Consider the following 17,688-nt stretch of genomic DNA (forward strand, 5'->3'; position numbering starts at 1 on the left):
GGAATTGAATACATAGATTTGTGCATCCTTGTCTAAATGCATATTTTTTTTAGCCAATAAATGCCATGCTGGTTTAAGAATGCCATTGATTAAAGCCTTCCTCCTCATACCCCAAATTGCTCCCCCCTGCCTTTTTTTTTTTTAAGAAAAAGTGTCAATGTGAAAATGGCACATTCCATAATGAAAACATTATCTTCTAATATATCTGCCAGTGTAAGACACATAAGAAAATTGGATATAATTCAGTTATTTGTTACAATGATTTTTTGTGTAAAAAATATGACATTGTCCTTTTTCTTAAGTTTTCAGAACAATGAACAGAAACAAAACAACAAAAAAGTAATCCCTCCCAAAAATATGTCATGGGAGATATTTACAGAATGTTTTGGATTTGTTTCAGAAACTGAACTATTTGGGTGGATGAGTCTAGATTTTGTTGGCGAGGAATCACTATTTTAGAATTTGGACTATTTTTTAGTTTGTTTTTTCAGTGTTCTAGCATCCTTGCTTTGTGTTCACAAGGATCATATTTCAGGAGTTCATTTGGGCAAAGGATAAACTGGAATGTGTGATCTTACTTGAGAACCTCAAGAGTCATTTATAAGCAACTCTCACCTATTGGTTAATTAATAAGTAGGGAGGGGGTAGATTAATAAAATATCTGAAAAATAAAAGTATTAAATTATTTAAATGTTATTAAATATTAAATTATTATATGTTAAATTATTATGACATATTAAATAAAAAATGATCAGAGGAAAAATGAATTAGCCTTGAGAGGTTTTGAGCTTACTTTTCACTCTATGTTTTTGTGATGATGTGTGTGATTTGACTCAACTAGTTATGTTTTGAAGTAAGCTACAGATTTTTTTTCTTTGAGACCTTTAATGAGATAAGACTACAATTTTCAGTTCTGATGAACCATAGAAGTCATCTAACCCCTCTTCAGGAATAACCTATATTGGCCTTCAAATTTCCATCTTCCCTGGTTCTCTACCTCTTTCTGTCTATTATGTAACCCGTCTTACCAACCACCTGACTTGAAGACTTCTGAGGTCACTTTCAGTTCTAGATCTATATTTCTTTAAGATCCCATTCTTTCTGGGGCTGTCCATTCTATTCTTCTTTTGCACAATTCCCTTAGGGCACCTTTCTTGATATCAAGTTTATATATCTTCCTCTCTCCAACTTGTTGCTCCTATTTCTGTTTTCTGTGACCAAAAACAAAAACAAAAAGTTTAACCTCATTTCTATTTGGTAAGCCTCTAGATATTTGTAGAAATTATTGTGTTCACCTAAGTCTCCTCCTTTTAAAGCTAACCATCCCTAATTCTTTCACTTTGTTCTTGAATTATACCTTCTATCATCAATACCACTACCCTCTTGTTTACCCAAACCAGCTTATTAGTTTCCTTCCTAAAATATAGTACCTAGAATTGTACATTTGTTGTTCAGTTATTTTCAGTCATGATCGACTCTTCATGACCCCATTTGGGGTTTTCTGGCAAAGATATTGAATTGTTTTTCCATTTTCTTCTCCGTCTCCTTTTATAGATAAGATAACTGAGAAAAACAGGATTAAGTGAGTTGACCAGATTTGAATTCAGGAAGATGAATCTTTCTGACTCAAGACCCAGATCTCTGTCTACTGCACCACTAACTGCCCACAGTATATAGAATTACACATAATGATCCAAATATAATTTCATGAGGACTGAGTAGGGTAAAACTACGGTTTTCCTTATCCTGGACACTATGTGCTGCTCTTAATGGAGTCTAAAGTAATATTAACTTTTTGAACTGCCCTGCCATTGATTTATATTGTGCTTGCAGTCCACTTTATTCTCAAGCTCTTGTTTTATCTTTTCTATGAAAATTGTTGTAAGTGAAAACTATTTAAGTTTACTTTTTTTACATAAAACACCTTAGGGGACTGGGTGAGATGATGTCTAAAGTCCCTTTCAACTCTATGCAATAGACAAATAAAATGTGGAAAGGACACACCAAAGTTTTCTATAATATATAGGTTTGATTTGAGGACTATATCAATAGATACATTTAACAACGAGCAAATGGCTCTTTTTGCAATATATATTTCATAGTTGAATAATGAAAAGCAAGTGATCTCTTATAGACCTTAGAACTTAGTAATGGCAAAATAGGTCACACTACCTTTGGACTGATTGTATTGTTTCTAATTTGGGGCAAATTATCAGTGACTTTCAAATCATAGCAAAAAACTATTAAATGGCTTTTGCTTTAAAGTCCATTTGCCCTTATATATGAAAAGCTGTATTTTTCATATATATGAAAGCTGCATTTGATATGTCCTTATATAAAACTTTCTGAAGGTTGAGTTAACTGGCATTAAGCAAAATTCAAAAAGAAATACAGCTATAAAAAGAAAGAAAAATTAAGAAAGGGACATATGGAAAGTTTGAAAAAATTTGAATGCATTTTTATATTATATGAAGCACAGAATTGTTTTCTGATGCTTAAAACATTTTTAATACTTTGCCTTTCAAATGATGTCTTTCCTGTGGAGAGACCATGATGCCATTGTCATGGGGAAATATACTCTAAGTTGGTGTCCCAGTAGCAGAAATAGGTTGTCTGATTAGACCAGTGTCATATATTTGCAAGACATCTGACCAGCTTCAGGGTGATTTTTTTTCCCACACAAAGGTTAATTGACTCCCATGGAAGTCTAGGCTATGTATGCCCTTACTGTGCTTTGGCTAGTTGAGGTCACCCAGTTAAAAATCTAAACTTGAGATAATGTGGCAGTGGAAAGAATGCTGAATTTTAAATCTGAGGATCTGGCTCACCCATGTAATAGAATATCACTTAATCTGTCTGCATGTTGGTTTCCTCAGCTATGAAATGAGGGCGTTAGGGTAAATGGCCTCTAAGGCCTCCTCTATCTCTATCTCTATAATCTTTATTATCTCTAACTTTAATTCACTTTAGATTTTCAGTATGAGTGCTTGATATCATGCAAGATGGAACGAGAAAGCAAGAGACAAAGAAAATTGAATAATTTGAGATATATGTATTTTTCTTTTTCAGAGCTGGGATTTCATCTATGGAGGGGATTCTTGGTGAGGAAATTTTTCTACCAACACAGATTAGCAATTATAAGGGAGTGACTAGGACAACAGGAGGTTAAATGATTTGTCTAGGGTCCTATAGTCAATTGTTAAAGAAGGGACCTGAGAAATGGATCTTCTTACTTCTAAAGTTAACTCTCTGTCCATTTTGCCATGATGCCTCTTGTCCACTTTGTTTCTGAGATTCTTTTGTCTGAAGAACTGAGTGCCACTCAATGTGCCCACTTCACAAAGGTACTCATTTGATGATTCTGGCTGAAATCTTCCTAATTTGGGGGAGCATGAATGTGCTAAAGGTAGTGTGTTCTTGCACAAATAGTAGCTACAACATTTGTGCAAAAAGTCCAGGTTAGTAATAATTGGAGTTGAAGAGAAGAGATGAAAAAATGGTGTTTGAGGTATAAGCAAAGTCAAAAATAGTCACTTAAAAAGCATTTATTAAACATGTACTATGGGTCAAGGACTGCAAACTTGGGGGGAGAGGATTAAGAAAAAAAGATAAAATCAGTCTTTGACTTGAAGGAACTTACAATATGTAAATAAGTAGGTTTGATGGAAGGCAATCTCATAAAGAAAGGCACCAGCATCTACAAGAAGGGGAGGAGCTGGAAAAGGCTTACTGTAGAAGTCAGGCTTCATAAAATTCACCTAGTGAGAACTACTTATCAGGCTCCAGAGACCTAATATCAAGGTAGCCGGGAAGGGATTTCTTTAAATATTTTGCACTCATTATTTGATAGATCTATGTACTATTTCTCTTTCTGTCTCTCTTTCTTTCTGTTTCTCTCTCTGTATTTTGTATAGCCATCCGTGTTTTGCTCTGCCCTCTAACGTCCTCTAAATTCATCTCAATTGGACAGCTCCCACTGCTATAATACTTGTACATTTACATGACCACTGTTGTCTTCAAGCAATGCTTTTTGAAAAGGTACTTTTGTAATAGATTGAGGAAAGCCTTATTATTTTCTTGTGAAGAACCATAGGCCCAGGGGTCAATGGATTCATTACAAAGAAAGGTATTTTAACAGCACATTCAAGAATCTTTCAAGTCCCCCATTTTTAATTATCAGAATCACAGAATTTGAGTTAGAAGGGACCTCAATGTACAACTAATCCAACACACAGATAAAGGAATATCCATTATAACAGCCAGCAAATGGTCATTTAATCTTTGTTTCTCGGTTTCTCTTCCACCCTCCCCTCCATCTCTGCTTCATCTTTCCTCTTCTTCCCTGTATCTCCAACTTTTTTCTGTGTCTGGCTCCTGGGAATCATTAATATTGACTTTTTTAGTGCATAATCATTTTTCATATAAATAATTCTTTATTGAATAATTCCCTTTTACTTTAGAGAACAAATTAAGAAAACAAGTATGACATTTTGTGAATGTTCAGTTTAACAGATAATTATTTAATGCTTAGGTGGTACAGAGAACTGTGCTAGGCATTAGGAGAACTATGAATGTTAGATTTAATATGATCCCTATCTTTAGAACATTAGCAGTTTATAACATAAGCATTTTTGACCAAATATGGAATACCTTTAGATCTTATAAATAATGAAATATTGAAGTACTGGTTTGGAATTAGAAGACAGTAGCTCAAGAGTTTCAATACTTTTTGGCACTGGATGGATCACTTTGCTTCTCCAAGCCTCGATTTCTTCATCTGTAAAATAAGAATAATACTTTTTTCACATCCTGCCTCATAGACTTGTTGTGATAGGCACAACACATATACTGTATTTAGTAACAGTTCATCCAAAGTCATAGCAGAGCTGTATTTTATTTAAATATTGAATTATTGTGTTTATTTTTTGTGGCATAAATCCTGGTATGGGGCCATGCTTGGTATACACAATAAAATAATTTATGTAAAATTTTTCATTACTTTTTTCACATAAATCTAAACCTTAGAAATATAACTTTTAGCATATATAGGGGATATTGCTAGGCAGTATAGCATCATGACTAGACAGCTGGCCTTGGAGACAGGAAGAACTGAGTTCAAATCTTGCATTTCTGTTAATAGAATAGAAATCACTCAATTCCCAGGCAAGAATTCCAGGCAAGTAGCTAAGATGATAAATTACAAACAAGGTACCAGTTCTGCATTGGTATCAATGGTTCTCCACATTTATGTAAGTCTCAGGGCTAGACTTTTTTTAAAAGGAAAAAAATATTATTCATGATAATAGTATTGTAAAATGAATTAAATACTAAGATTCCTAATTCATGGATTTGTAACTCTATTGAACCTTAGATCATGTAATCCAATCCCCTTCTTTTATAAATACAGAAACTGAGTCTTATAGAGGAAAACTTGTTGTGCCCAAGAATATGTAGATAGTAAGTAGCCTACCTGGGATTTGAACACAGATTATATGATAGCAAATCTAGCATATTTTTCATTGTGCCATGCCACTCTCCTATCTTTACTTATTTCTTTAAAGATAATTTTATATATATTATATAATTTTCTTCCTCAACCTTAATTTGTATTTTTACAAAATTCAATTTACTAAACATGAATTAAATGGCTGCTATATGCAAGGCACCATATTAGGGGAGGAAAAAGGTATAGGTGATTAAAAAGTCAGACCTGTACATTAAAGACAATTAGTTTGACAACTTTATGAAGGAATAATTGAAGTTATCTTGAATTAATGGTCTATGACTTCTTTCCCCACACTCCCACTCCCAGCCATGGGGAAAAAAATAACTTCAATGAAATCCATAAAAAGAAGTGTCTTAAATTTGGTATAGTAAAAATGAAATTGACAAAAAGGTAAACTGAAGTAAATCTCTGCTCAAGATAACATTAACATGGGCATGTGACCTGGTTTGCCTCCATTAATGCCAAAAATCCCAAGAAAAAAGGACAGTTTATTTATATAGGTTTTAGGTAGTACAAAGAACAGAACAGAGTAGATAACATCATGAGATTTAGTGCTATGTGATTGGTTACAAAGTTAAAGCACAGGAAACAACATGATTGGTTGATATTTGGTAATGGGGGTTAGCAATGGTCCCTTCCTTCTTTTCTCATGAGATTAAGAAGTGCTCCTTGAATACAGGTGAGATAGTGGGTTTGGCCAGCATTTGGACAGCAAACCAGATATCTTTGAAGTACTGATTAGTGGAGTAAAGATATCAGGCCTGAACTCTCTTGTATTCACATGTACTCTCCAAGGCCAATTAAATTCTTTGAGGCAATAAAAGATGAAATTTTAAACATAATCCTTTACAGATCAGCTGAATTCTGAACTAAGTTCTAAGACCAAAGATAAACAAAAACAAAACACTATAACTTAAGCAGTTTCAGCACACAATAGCAGTTATTGGACAAAATCAATTATTTGTAAATAGAATCAATAAAAATCATATAGGATCAATTTTAAACTTCTCAAGACTAAGCTAAAATATTTGCTTAGAAATGCCTAGGAATTACAGAAGAAAGCTCTTTAGTCTGTTTAAAAAACATTATTAATGTCTTATTTTTATGTTGACTAAATTTCTTCCTACATTATTGTTCCTGCTTTTCTCAAACAGCCATCCTATACAACAAAGAATTTTTTTTAAAGAAAAAAAGGAAGAGAAAAAGCATCAGCAAACCCATTACACACACACACACGCACACACACACACACACACACACACACACACACATACAAACATGGATCAGGAAATCCCCTGCTGTGGACCTCCCATTTGCCCTTCAGTACTAAAGATAGTCCTTCCAAGAAATAGCATTAAGAAGCAAATATATCTTTGTTCCTTGAACCAATCTGCTTCTCATTTGGTTTATCTTATTTGTTGAGAAAACCTTGTAAACTTTGTTAAGCTAGATTTGTTTTCTTTTAAAGAAGAGTAGAACCTTTCAAGACAAAAAGCTTTTAATGGCTCTAAAGCAATCATAATTAAAAATACATTGATTTTGTTGAGTGCTGGGCAATGCTAATCTCTTTAGTGAAGAGAGAAGGCATCTTAGTCATCTAGTTGCAAATACTGTTTTTGAGAAATATATTTGCTGAAGTCAAGGAGACTTCTATATTAGTAGTTCCATCATGAAGGAGTTGAGAGGCAATTTGGTGTAGTGATAACTACAATCCTAAGTCATCTGACTTTTCTAACTTCAGTTTTGTCTAATGTAAAAAGGAGTTGTGCTAGAAAACCTTTAAGATCCCCTTCAACTCTAAAAAGTGATTCTATAAATCACAAGTCTTAATATGGTAAATTAAATATATATCCTTATAAATAAAATATTTATCCATATTAGGTTAAATAAGATATTTAATCTAATAACATATGTACTAAACAAGGTACTTATTAAAAATCAGCTTTACATGGTGAGTAAAGTAGATAGCCACCTGCAAAATACCTTGATTTTATGAACATGGGAAAGGGCTTATTGTTCAAGGAAATAAATTTCCTTTAGGTTCCAAGTGTGAGTTGAAATGATTGTGACATGAGGACAAAACACAACAATAAAATATATTTTAGAAAAGAAAAACACCTTACCTCTCCCTTTGCTGATGCCAAAAATATTCTTAAGTAACAGTCTTTTGTTTCATTAATTAAAAAAATGATGATTTTGGGAAGATTAAGGTAACAATGAAAACTTACTAAATAATAAGTAGCTTTTGGAAATTATGTAAGAAAATCCTTTTCTGCCTTTTCAGGTTGTCCTGGCCTACATAATGCTGAATTATTTTAAAAAAAAGTTCCAAATAAGGCCAACTATTGGTTCTTGTTTAGTGGAAGATTGAGGGGGCTAAGCCTCCCAATATAGATATAGCCCTAGATAAATTTGAGGTTTTTAGACTCAAATACATTATTTTCTTCTGGAACTCCAATTTTACTTTGTTCCCTTTCATGGAAGGCACTGCTTCCACTGAGTACTCACAGTTCTACTTTCCATCTGTCTCTTGCACATATAGTTGCCTGAAACTCTTCTAGTTTTGTTTTGTTTTTTATCTGTGATGTTTACATAGTGTAAAGTTCTCATTTGGTTTCGGAGGTCTTGGAACAGCTGCCTTTTCAGTAGAGTAATTACCACAAAAATAGCCAGGTGTTAACGTCCAAGTCTTTATTGTTTCCTTGGCCTCGTGCTCAGCTATCTTTCTCATGGCCTTCAGAGGGGACTTGTTTTCAGTGGAGAAAATGCAGGAGGACAGGCTAGCCACCACAAGGCTGAGGGAGATAGAAATGAATCTCTCTCTCCTTGGCTCGGGGAACTTGAGCTTCCACCTCCAGTCTGCTTGTTTTCTCTGGCTCTCTCTCCAAGCCTCTCAGTACCCCAGGAGAGCCACCAAGAGCTTGAATGAAGATGGAATGAATCTCATCCAGTCTTGCTGGCTGTTATATACTCTATTATCATAAGTATGAATCTTGTGGAACTAAATATATTAAGTACTAAGTACATGTACTGAACTAGAGAACTATTAAGCACCATGTCAAACTAGATAACCATTGTATTTATCAATTCCACTGACAACACTTTGTAAGAATCCTTATTTCAGAGTTCTGGCCCATAACATCTCCCGCTTTTTTTTGTTTTAGAACATAGGTGGTCACATCCTCCCTGACTTCTCAAGGCGATTAGAATCCCAAAAAGGAGGTGGTCACACCTTCCCTGACTCCTAAAAAAGGAGGGGTAAAAACATTAAAAAAGGTGATCACACCTTCCCTGATGTCTCAGGAAGGGAGATGAAAATCAAAGGAAAATGGGGAATGAAACCAGATTAGTGGGTTTCTGAAGGGTCTTATTTGAAACAGGTATGCATAAATCCATCAACATGGGAGTTTTTACATAAGCACATAGCAATATAGCACAGGCTGGTAGTGATTTAAGTGATTTAAGAAACAACATGAATCAACATGAGGAATTATATGTGTCCATAAGTCCTAGAAATAGTCCAAAACCAATCTATTGTTCATTACTTCATATGTCTGGGAATCCAAAGATTCCTGCAAGTTTTGAAGTCCTGCAATAGTCTCATTTTGTGTTAGGGAATCCAATGATTCCTGTAGATTTTGAAGTCCTGTATCAGTCTTATCAACAATTTTTCATCTCAGGGAACCCAATGATTCCTGCAGGTTTTGAAATTCTATAACTATCTCATTATCAGCCATGCTCTTTCAGTGTCAGATGTTTCTTAGATCTTCTCCTTTGTTTTGAGGTTTTTTCTCTTTTTCTATTTCTCTCCAGGTGTTCATTGGTACCCATCTGATTCTTTCTCCATCTGTAGAGATACAAGTATACCCTTTCACTCAAGCAGTTAACCTAGCTAGTCCCTTCCATTTACCACTTTCTGGATTTCTCCACATCACCTGGAAATTGCATTGGAGCTGCTCACACTGGACACTGTCCTTCTGTTGGGCTAAAAAGCCTATATTCTCCCCAATTGTAATCTCTTTCTGCCATCTGATTACTTTTCCACTGATTGATCATATTAGAGTCCTGAGTTTCTGAAGACTCTCTGGGTGTAACCGCAGCTGCCATCATGCCCCGCCTGTTTTTTGTTTGAGGTTTTAGAGCTGGGCCCCACCTCTCGTTTCCCTGGATCAATCTACAGTCTGAAGCACAGTGGAAGCCCTTGTTGCGTTTTGTACATGGGGTTTTGGGTCTTATTTTCTCACCCTGTCCTCTTACTCTATCTCTATGCTAACACTGAGCTTTCAGTTGCCCTACTTTACCACACTGAAAGCATTGACGAATCTCTCTGGAAATCCCTTGCCAAAAGGGACCCTGTCTTTCCATGTTGGGATCTTGGGAAGTCTGCATCATAACCTGGGTATACCAGGTATTTGTGCCCACTGTAGCACAGAATCTTATGTAAAGGAGCATCCTTGTGTAGTCCCAGAATAATTCTTCCACAAATCTCATTATCATTTTCCTTAGCCAATTGTCTCATCATAATTTCTGTTGCTGCATTTTCTCTAATTGTTCATATGACAGCTGTTTGCAGATGTCCCAGAAAATTAGCAAAGGGTCCATTTGACCTTGCTCTATTTTTCTGAAGGCTTCCCCTCTATCTTGTTGTCCCAAGAGGGTACCCCATGCTTTGATAGCAGCCCCAGCAATTTGTTCATATGCTATCAAAGGGTAATTAATCTGTGCTGAAGCATCTGCATACTGACCTTTACCTGCTAGTTGGTCAAAGGTGACTTGTATATTAACTCCAGTTTGCCTATTTCGTTGGGCTTGTATCCTGGATAATTCACTATACTCTGAAAGCCACAACAATTTTGTCCAGGTTCTAAACATGCCCTTGCTATAGATTTCCAATCACTAGGTGTTAAAATTTCATTAGCCAAACCCTCTAATGTCATCTTAACATAAGATGATGTAGCCCCATAAAGAGTGCAACCCTTTTTCAAATCCTTAATAATCTCCAGATCAAAAGAAGTGTATCTTCTCCTGGCTTGACCTTAAGAATCAAATTCTTTAATCATAGGGTATGCTTCTATTAAATCAGATATATCCTGTTCTTTTTTAGCTTTAACTAGTGCCTTTTGTAATCTTGTCATAAGCTGCTTCATAGGTGGTGCTGATTGTGACACTGCCCCTCCCCCTCCTCCTTCTCCCTCCACTTAATTGAAGGGTTAATTGAAGGGGGTAGGTCAGGGGATGGGGAATACTCTAATGGCTCCTGCTGTGAAGTACCATTCCTTAATTTCATCAGAATTGTACTTAACTCCATTCTTGTCTAATTCTTCATGCTTTTCACCTAGTTTGTCAGTATCCTCCCCCTCCTGCACTTTCTTCTTTTTCCTTATTCTAATATTTATATAATTCCTTAAAGCCAATTGTATTGTTATATGTATAAAATGTTTCTTTAGGAATTGAAATAGGATCATTATCATTGTAATATTTCCATAGTTGCTCTACTACTAATTTCCACTTGTCTGGATCTAATTCTTTTTCCTTAGAGAACCAAGGAGATGTGTATTTTAGTATTTCAAAAAGTTCAATGATCTGCATCCAAGTTACAATCAAACCTTTTTTTTTTAATGAGTTTAACCAAGCTTTTGACACATTTTCCTTGAGATGGAAAAGAAGGCTCTTTTCTAAACATTTGTCCCATTTCAGCTGAAACACTAGTTTAGTCCTTAACAACGTTTCCTTCTTGTCTATTTTTGTACTTACCTTAATTTCTGGGTCACAGTTGTAGGTCCTTAGCCCCATCAACGTGGGCCAAAATATAATGTTCTTGTATGGTTTTCTGGAGGTCTTGGAGCAGCCTTCCTTTCAGCAGAGTAATCACCACAAGAATAGGCAGGTGTTAAAGTCCAAAAGTATTTATTGTCTCCTTTGCCTGGTGCTCAGCTAGCTTTCTCATGGCCTTCAGAGGGGACTTGGTTTCAGTGGAGAAAATGCAGGAGTCCAGAGCAGCCACCACAAGGTTTATGAAGATGGAATGAATCTGTCTCTGCATCCTCCCTGGTTTATGTACTCTATTCTAAGTATAAACCAATCATTATATCACTAAGAAACAGTTATTTGTTGTAAGATTTAATCAGTCATACTTAACTTGGAGAACTATTACACACCATGCTAAACTAGATAGCCATTGTCTCATCAATTCCACTGACTTAACACCTTGTAAGAATCCTTGTTTCAGAGGTCTGACCCATAACACCATAGGTTTTGATTGAGGCAGCTAATAGTTATAGCACTGGTCCCAGAGTCAGGAAGACCTAAGTTCAAATGTGGTCTCAGACACTTACTGTTAGACCTTTGGCCAGTCACTTAATCCTGTTTGCCTCAGTTTCTCTATTTGTAAAATGGGCTGGAGAAGGAAATGGCAAATCATTCCAGTATCTTTGCCAAGAAAATCCCAAATAGGGTTACTGAGTTGGACATAAAACAACTGAACTACATAAGGATGGTTTAATTTGTTAATGACTTTGGTTGCCTTTAGAGATCCTTAATGGAGATTATTTTTTACTTGATAAAGATCTATGGAGGAATTCCTTATATTCAGTAATTGTGTTAGCTTGGATTAAATTAATAATTCTAATTGAATATTAAACTCACATATAAACTCACATATGTGAGTTTAAGCCTGATAATGACACCAAAATCTTTGATTGCTGTGATTTTAAATTATTGGCAGCCACTGTGCCAATGATTGTCAAACTCTTGTGTCATAATGCCATAGAATTACATGTTTTTATATTCAGCAGATAGATAACATAGTCAGAGAGACTTGAGTTTAAAAATACCACATAAATTGAGTGACTGAATAAGGCTCCTAAGCTCTTTCAACCTTAGTTTCAGCATCTTTAAAATGTGAATAATAATATCACCTACCTCACAGGGTTGTTGTGAAGATCAAGTGAAATAATATGTAAAATGTTTTGTGAATGATATCCATCTTCGTTATTATTATTGTAGAAACTCTCCTCTGTTAAAATACCCTTCCAAAGTCTCATTATAGTGTGAGGGTGATTTTTGGATCATAGGGCTATATTGATAGAGAATCAAACTTTGGCAGGTATTACCAAGCTGGAAAATCTTCACATACAAAATCCCAAGTAGACGGTGTCTGTTATATAAACATCCTCTGAGCTGAATGAACAGAATCAAGATTGGATTGGTAGCAAAGTGATGCATTTTTTTGACCAAAATACCCACCACAGGGATGTAATTTAAAATTATTGAAATACTGAACTATGGAAGTTGAAATGACAATTTAAGAAATTCTCCTACTAATACTTATTCTATTTTCTGGTTTAATATTTTAAAAAAATTTCCTGGAATATTTTCTCCTCTTTGGAATCTACAAGGCAAGGTGAAAATTACTATAGGCAACCCTTAGTATTCATCATAAATTTATTGCTGGAAGCCACCTTAGAGGATATTATATCCAACCCCCTAATTTTATAGATGAGAAAACTCAAATTCATGGTTGTTAATATATTTGCCCAAAGTCAAATAATTAAACAGTTTCTGGGACAAGATTCAAACTCATCTTCATCATTTCAAGTTTAGCAGTCTTTTGGCTATACCCCTTAGTGACCTGGAAGTGACCTCTGAAGCTATCTAGTTCAACTTTTAAATGAACAGGCATACTCCCTACACCATTCCTAAAATGTGGTCATCCAGTCTCTCTTGGAATACTTCCTATTAGGAGGAGCCTACTAGCACTGAAAGCAATCCATTCTGTTTTGAGACAGTTTTGTTTGGTGGGATATTTTTCCTTAAAATAAATATAAATCTGCTTATCTGTAAGTCCTTCTTACAATTACACCTTCTTAGGTGGACTGGAAGGTTGCTTTGCAGCTATTGGTATTGCCAACTTAAACTTTCTAGGAAGAAAAATGCAGACAGGAGCAATGGACTAGGTGAATTAGATACTGGACCTGAATTGCTTGAACATTGGCTTCTTGCTGAGATTTACAATGCTCCCCATTTTCTCTATTGCTTATCTTTCACTTAATCTATAATAGAAATCTATTTAGAAGAATTACACGTTTAGACTATAGTGGAGTGCTTACTTTCTATGGGAGGAGGTAGGGAAGACAGAAGGAGAAAAATTTGGAACACAAGATTTTGCAAAGGTGAGTGTTGAATCTATCTTTGCATGTATTTGGAAAAATAAAAAGCTATTAAAATTAAAAATATACATTTCCATATTCATCATGCTGCACAAGAAAAATCAGATCAAAAGGTGAAAGGAAAAAAAAAACATGAGAGAAGAAAAAAACAAGCAAACAACAACAAAAAGGTGAAAATACTATGCTTTGATCCCACTTTGTCTCCATAGTTCTGTCTCAGATATATGTTAATATTAGTTTCACCTACTGCCCTAATTCTTTCTCTTTGTTATAATCATGGAACTACATTCTGGTGATCTCCTATTGTCACAATTTAATGATTGAGAATCACTACAGTTAATAATCACCATGTGTGTGTGTATATATATATATATTTTTTTAATCTATCCAGGAGCTGAATGTCACAAGCTGCAGTGGTCCCAGATTGAAAGGAGATAAACTTCTTCTCTATGCAAGTACATTTTGCAACAGGTTGACCGTAGTGGATATAAGTTGGAGTGGAGCTACAGATTTGGGTGTGCTAGCTCTTGCTGAAGGAGCTTCAAGGTATAGAATCAAAAATTATTATTTTTCCCCCAAGTGTAAAAGTCGCCTTTCCTTTTCCTGTTATCAGTATCTGTAGAAAGAATAGCAGCAGGTGATTTGTACATATAGCAGTGAACTTAAAGTCAAGAAGACCTGTGTTCAAATTCTGTCTCAGATTTTTAGTAGCAATGTGACTCTGGGCAAATTACTTAATTTCTCAGTTTCCTCATCTACAAAATATGTATAATAATGCCTACTTCATGGGGTTTTTGTGAGCATCATATGAAATAATATATTGAAAATGCATCATTATCATTTTTTCCAGACCTAGTAACGGGTTATAATCTTAACTAGTATTTTGTATGATAATTCTGTGTTGTCTTCAATTTGGGATTTTATTTTAGTGATTAACTATCGTTTTATCAATTCTGGGAATTTAGCTCCAATAGTATAGAAACTTTCTTCATTCATGTAAATTGGTAATTCTGTAGTCTAAAAATCTTCTGGAGTTGTCTGGAGGCACTCAGGGTTTCAGTCAGTTGTCTTAGTGTGTGCCAACAAATACTGTTGTTGTTTGCCCTTCATTCTCAAAGCGGACCATGACAGCAGGGAGGGGATGCCATGGCATGTAAGTGAATTGGATTTCCAGTGAGGGAGGGCTGGGCAAAGTCACCTGCCTCACTTTCCCCTCTGAGCCATCTGGATCTAGTAGCCAGAAATAGATCAGGACGACTGGAGATGGCCCATGATGCAGTGGGAGACCTTGGACTTTTTAAGCTTGAACAAGTCTCAATTTGACTAAAATCAAACAACAACAACAACAACAAAAACCCAACAGCACACTAAAAATATTTATGCACTTTATATTTTAAGTTTAAGCTGCATTATTTTCCCCCTGAGGCAATTGGGGTTAAGTGACTTGTCCAGGGTCACACATTAGGAAGTGTTAAGTGTTTCTGAGGTAAGATTTGAACTCAGGTCCTCCTGACTTCAGAGCTAGTGCTCTATCCAGTGCACCATCTAGGTGCCCCTTAATCTGCATTATTAACAAACATTTTCTCAATCATTTTAAGTCAAGACAATCAACAAAATGATTTTTTAAAACCCTGATTTGTAGCCTTCATCTATTTGCTAGATATAAATTCTCACAATGAATATTTAGTAATCCTCTGGCAGCTCCATTCACCATATTCCTGGCCCTTTTTCTTACAGTTTGTGTATGACAGATGTAGGACTTGACCCTATATTTTCTTGGCTCCCAAAATTTCCCTTTAAGTAGTGTGACTAAACAGTATGTCACATTACTTCTCAATTTGGATTTATATATGTTAATTATGGAGGAAATTTAGGATTGAATAAGCCCATTTTCTCCTTTCTAGGATAAGTATTCTTAATTCTTTCAACCTGTCTTTGTATAAGCCAGATTGAATGAGGCAGTTGTAATTTCCTTCACCATAAGAATTGCTTTCCTTTAAAACCTTCCTGTAGCTTTCTAGTGTCATTTTCCTGTTACTCATTTTCCTGTTAATGCAGTCTAAAATCATCTTTGTCCTTCTGGCACTGTGTCACATTGTTGAGTCACTCTTGAACTAGGAAGAAGGATAGCTTAGTTTTAGTAAATGGTTTTGTCCACCTTAGATTAAATAAATAAATAAATAAATTGCCTCTTATAAACTCTTGGGTAGCCTTAAGGTTTGAAGGCTGAAATAACAAGAAGATAATCCATAATTCTGGTTTAAGTCATTTATTGCAATCATAGTAACTCCCTTTTCTGAGTTCCTATCACACTATTGCTTATGTTGGTGCCTTGCAATGTTATTTAGCTATTTAGATTGTCTAAGACCTTAGATTTCTTTTTTTTTCATAGCAAATGTCATATTTTTGTTATCATATATATGTTATATATAATTTTCTCTATATAAATATATATTGATATATCTTTATTTATAAATATATTTAAATATGAATCCATCTATAACACTCCATAGATATGCTTCTCTCTGTAGAGCTATATATGTGTATACAGATAGAAATATAGATCTATATAGACAGGTAAAGATATATCTTTTTTAAATAAAGAAAAAATGATTCAAGTATAACTTTAATTGTGTTTACTTTTAGCCTTCTCGGATTATCTATTAATGGATGCCAAATTACAGATAAAGCCATCAGAGCCTTAGTTAAAAAACATGGAAACAGGTAATAACATTCAACTTTTCATCTGTATACAACTATTACATATTAGTCACAGAAACACTGAAAACTTCTTTAGGGTGCTCACTGCTAAGTTACTGTAATTTTGTGTTTTCTATTTTGTTACCTATTACTTTGGGATGAAAGAATTAATTCCTTTGGGGTACCTATAAACAGATCTTTAATAGAGCATGGTAACTGAAAATTTATCCCACCAACATGGGACACTACTGTGCTGGAAATTTGGAGGGTTACCAGCAGCACTAATCTGGGAATACTTCCTTTAATGTTAATCTTGCTTACCACAGTGATAGTAATGGTGATCTCATTCCAAAGGGGATATCGCCCTCATTTTATGATGTTTTAGAAATTTTGTGAGATTCTAAGGAATGACCGTTTTCTGGAGGTTGTGCAGCCAATGCTGCTATTTGTACCTAGTCCAAAAATAGCTAGTTACACTTCTATCCCTAAAACAGTGTATTAACCCCCACCCGCATTGTTCAACATATATATTATATACATTCAAGTATGTAAATAATAGAAACCTCTTTGTCTATTGTCACCCTCAATTGTGAAACTTACAAAGTTACATTTCTTCTTGAAAGCTCATTTAGAATATATTACATCAGACTAATTTTGTTTTCATGTATGTGTGGCAGTCCTAGAATGTTAGAATAAAGGACTGGAGGTGAATTAATTTTCCTAGAATTTGGCAAAACATTTGACAAAAATGCACAGAAATTTTTGTGGAGTAGACAGAAATGTTTGGTTTAAACCAAAGCTTCTTAAACTGTAGGTTGCAACCCCAATATCACAAAATTATGGTTTATTATCAGTAAATATTTTATTTATATACATATTTTATATACCTATGTACCCAGGATTGTATAAGAATTTCTCAGGCAAAAAGGGGTCACAAGTGGAAAAAGTTTAAGAAACCCTGGTTCAAACAATAATATAATTTAGGAAATCAATAACTGGTTGGGTACAGAGTAATAATTAATGGTTCTAGGTCACCTTGAAAAGCAGATTCAAATGGAATAATCTAGGAAATTTATCTGTTGTGTAATTTTTGTTGTTGTTGCTAGTAATTTATGTATGCATATGACATAGGTAATATGTTGGATGCATCAAGATGGATAAAGATCTCAACAAACCAGAATATTGGGTTGAACCTAATAAAGGGATAAATAATTCTTAAATTTGTTTTAAGAATAATCTTTATATGTATAAGTTGGAGAGTTTTGACTTGAGTTTGTCTGAAAAATAATCTGTTTCTTTTTTAGTTTATTATAA

General features: G+C 34.7%; 1 protein-coding gene across 1 annotated transcript in view; it reads left to right on the forward strand.

Annotated features, from left to right (window-relative positions):
- The window catches only part of LOC116420465, a 181,700-nt gene that overhangs the window by 85,114 nt on the left and 78,898 nt on the right, over nt 1-17,688 (forward strand). Inside the window, exons 8-9 of the mRNA XM_031945481.1 lie at nt 14,066-14,220; nt 16,321-16,398. Of these exons, the coding sequence (XP_031801341.1) occupies nt 14,066-14,220; nt 16,321-16,398 (233 nt within the window). The remainder of the gene's footprint in view (nt 1-14,065; nt 14,221-16,320; nt 16,399-17,688) is intronic.

Source organism: Sarcophilus harrisii, chromosome 1 (assembly GCF_902635505.1).
Source record: "Sarcophilus harrisii chromosome 1, mSarHar1.11, whole genome shotgun sequence".
NCBI lineage: Eukaryota > Metazoa > Chordata > Mammalia > Dasyuromorphia > Dasyuridae > Sarcophilus > Sarcophilus harrisii.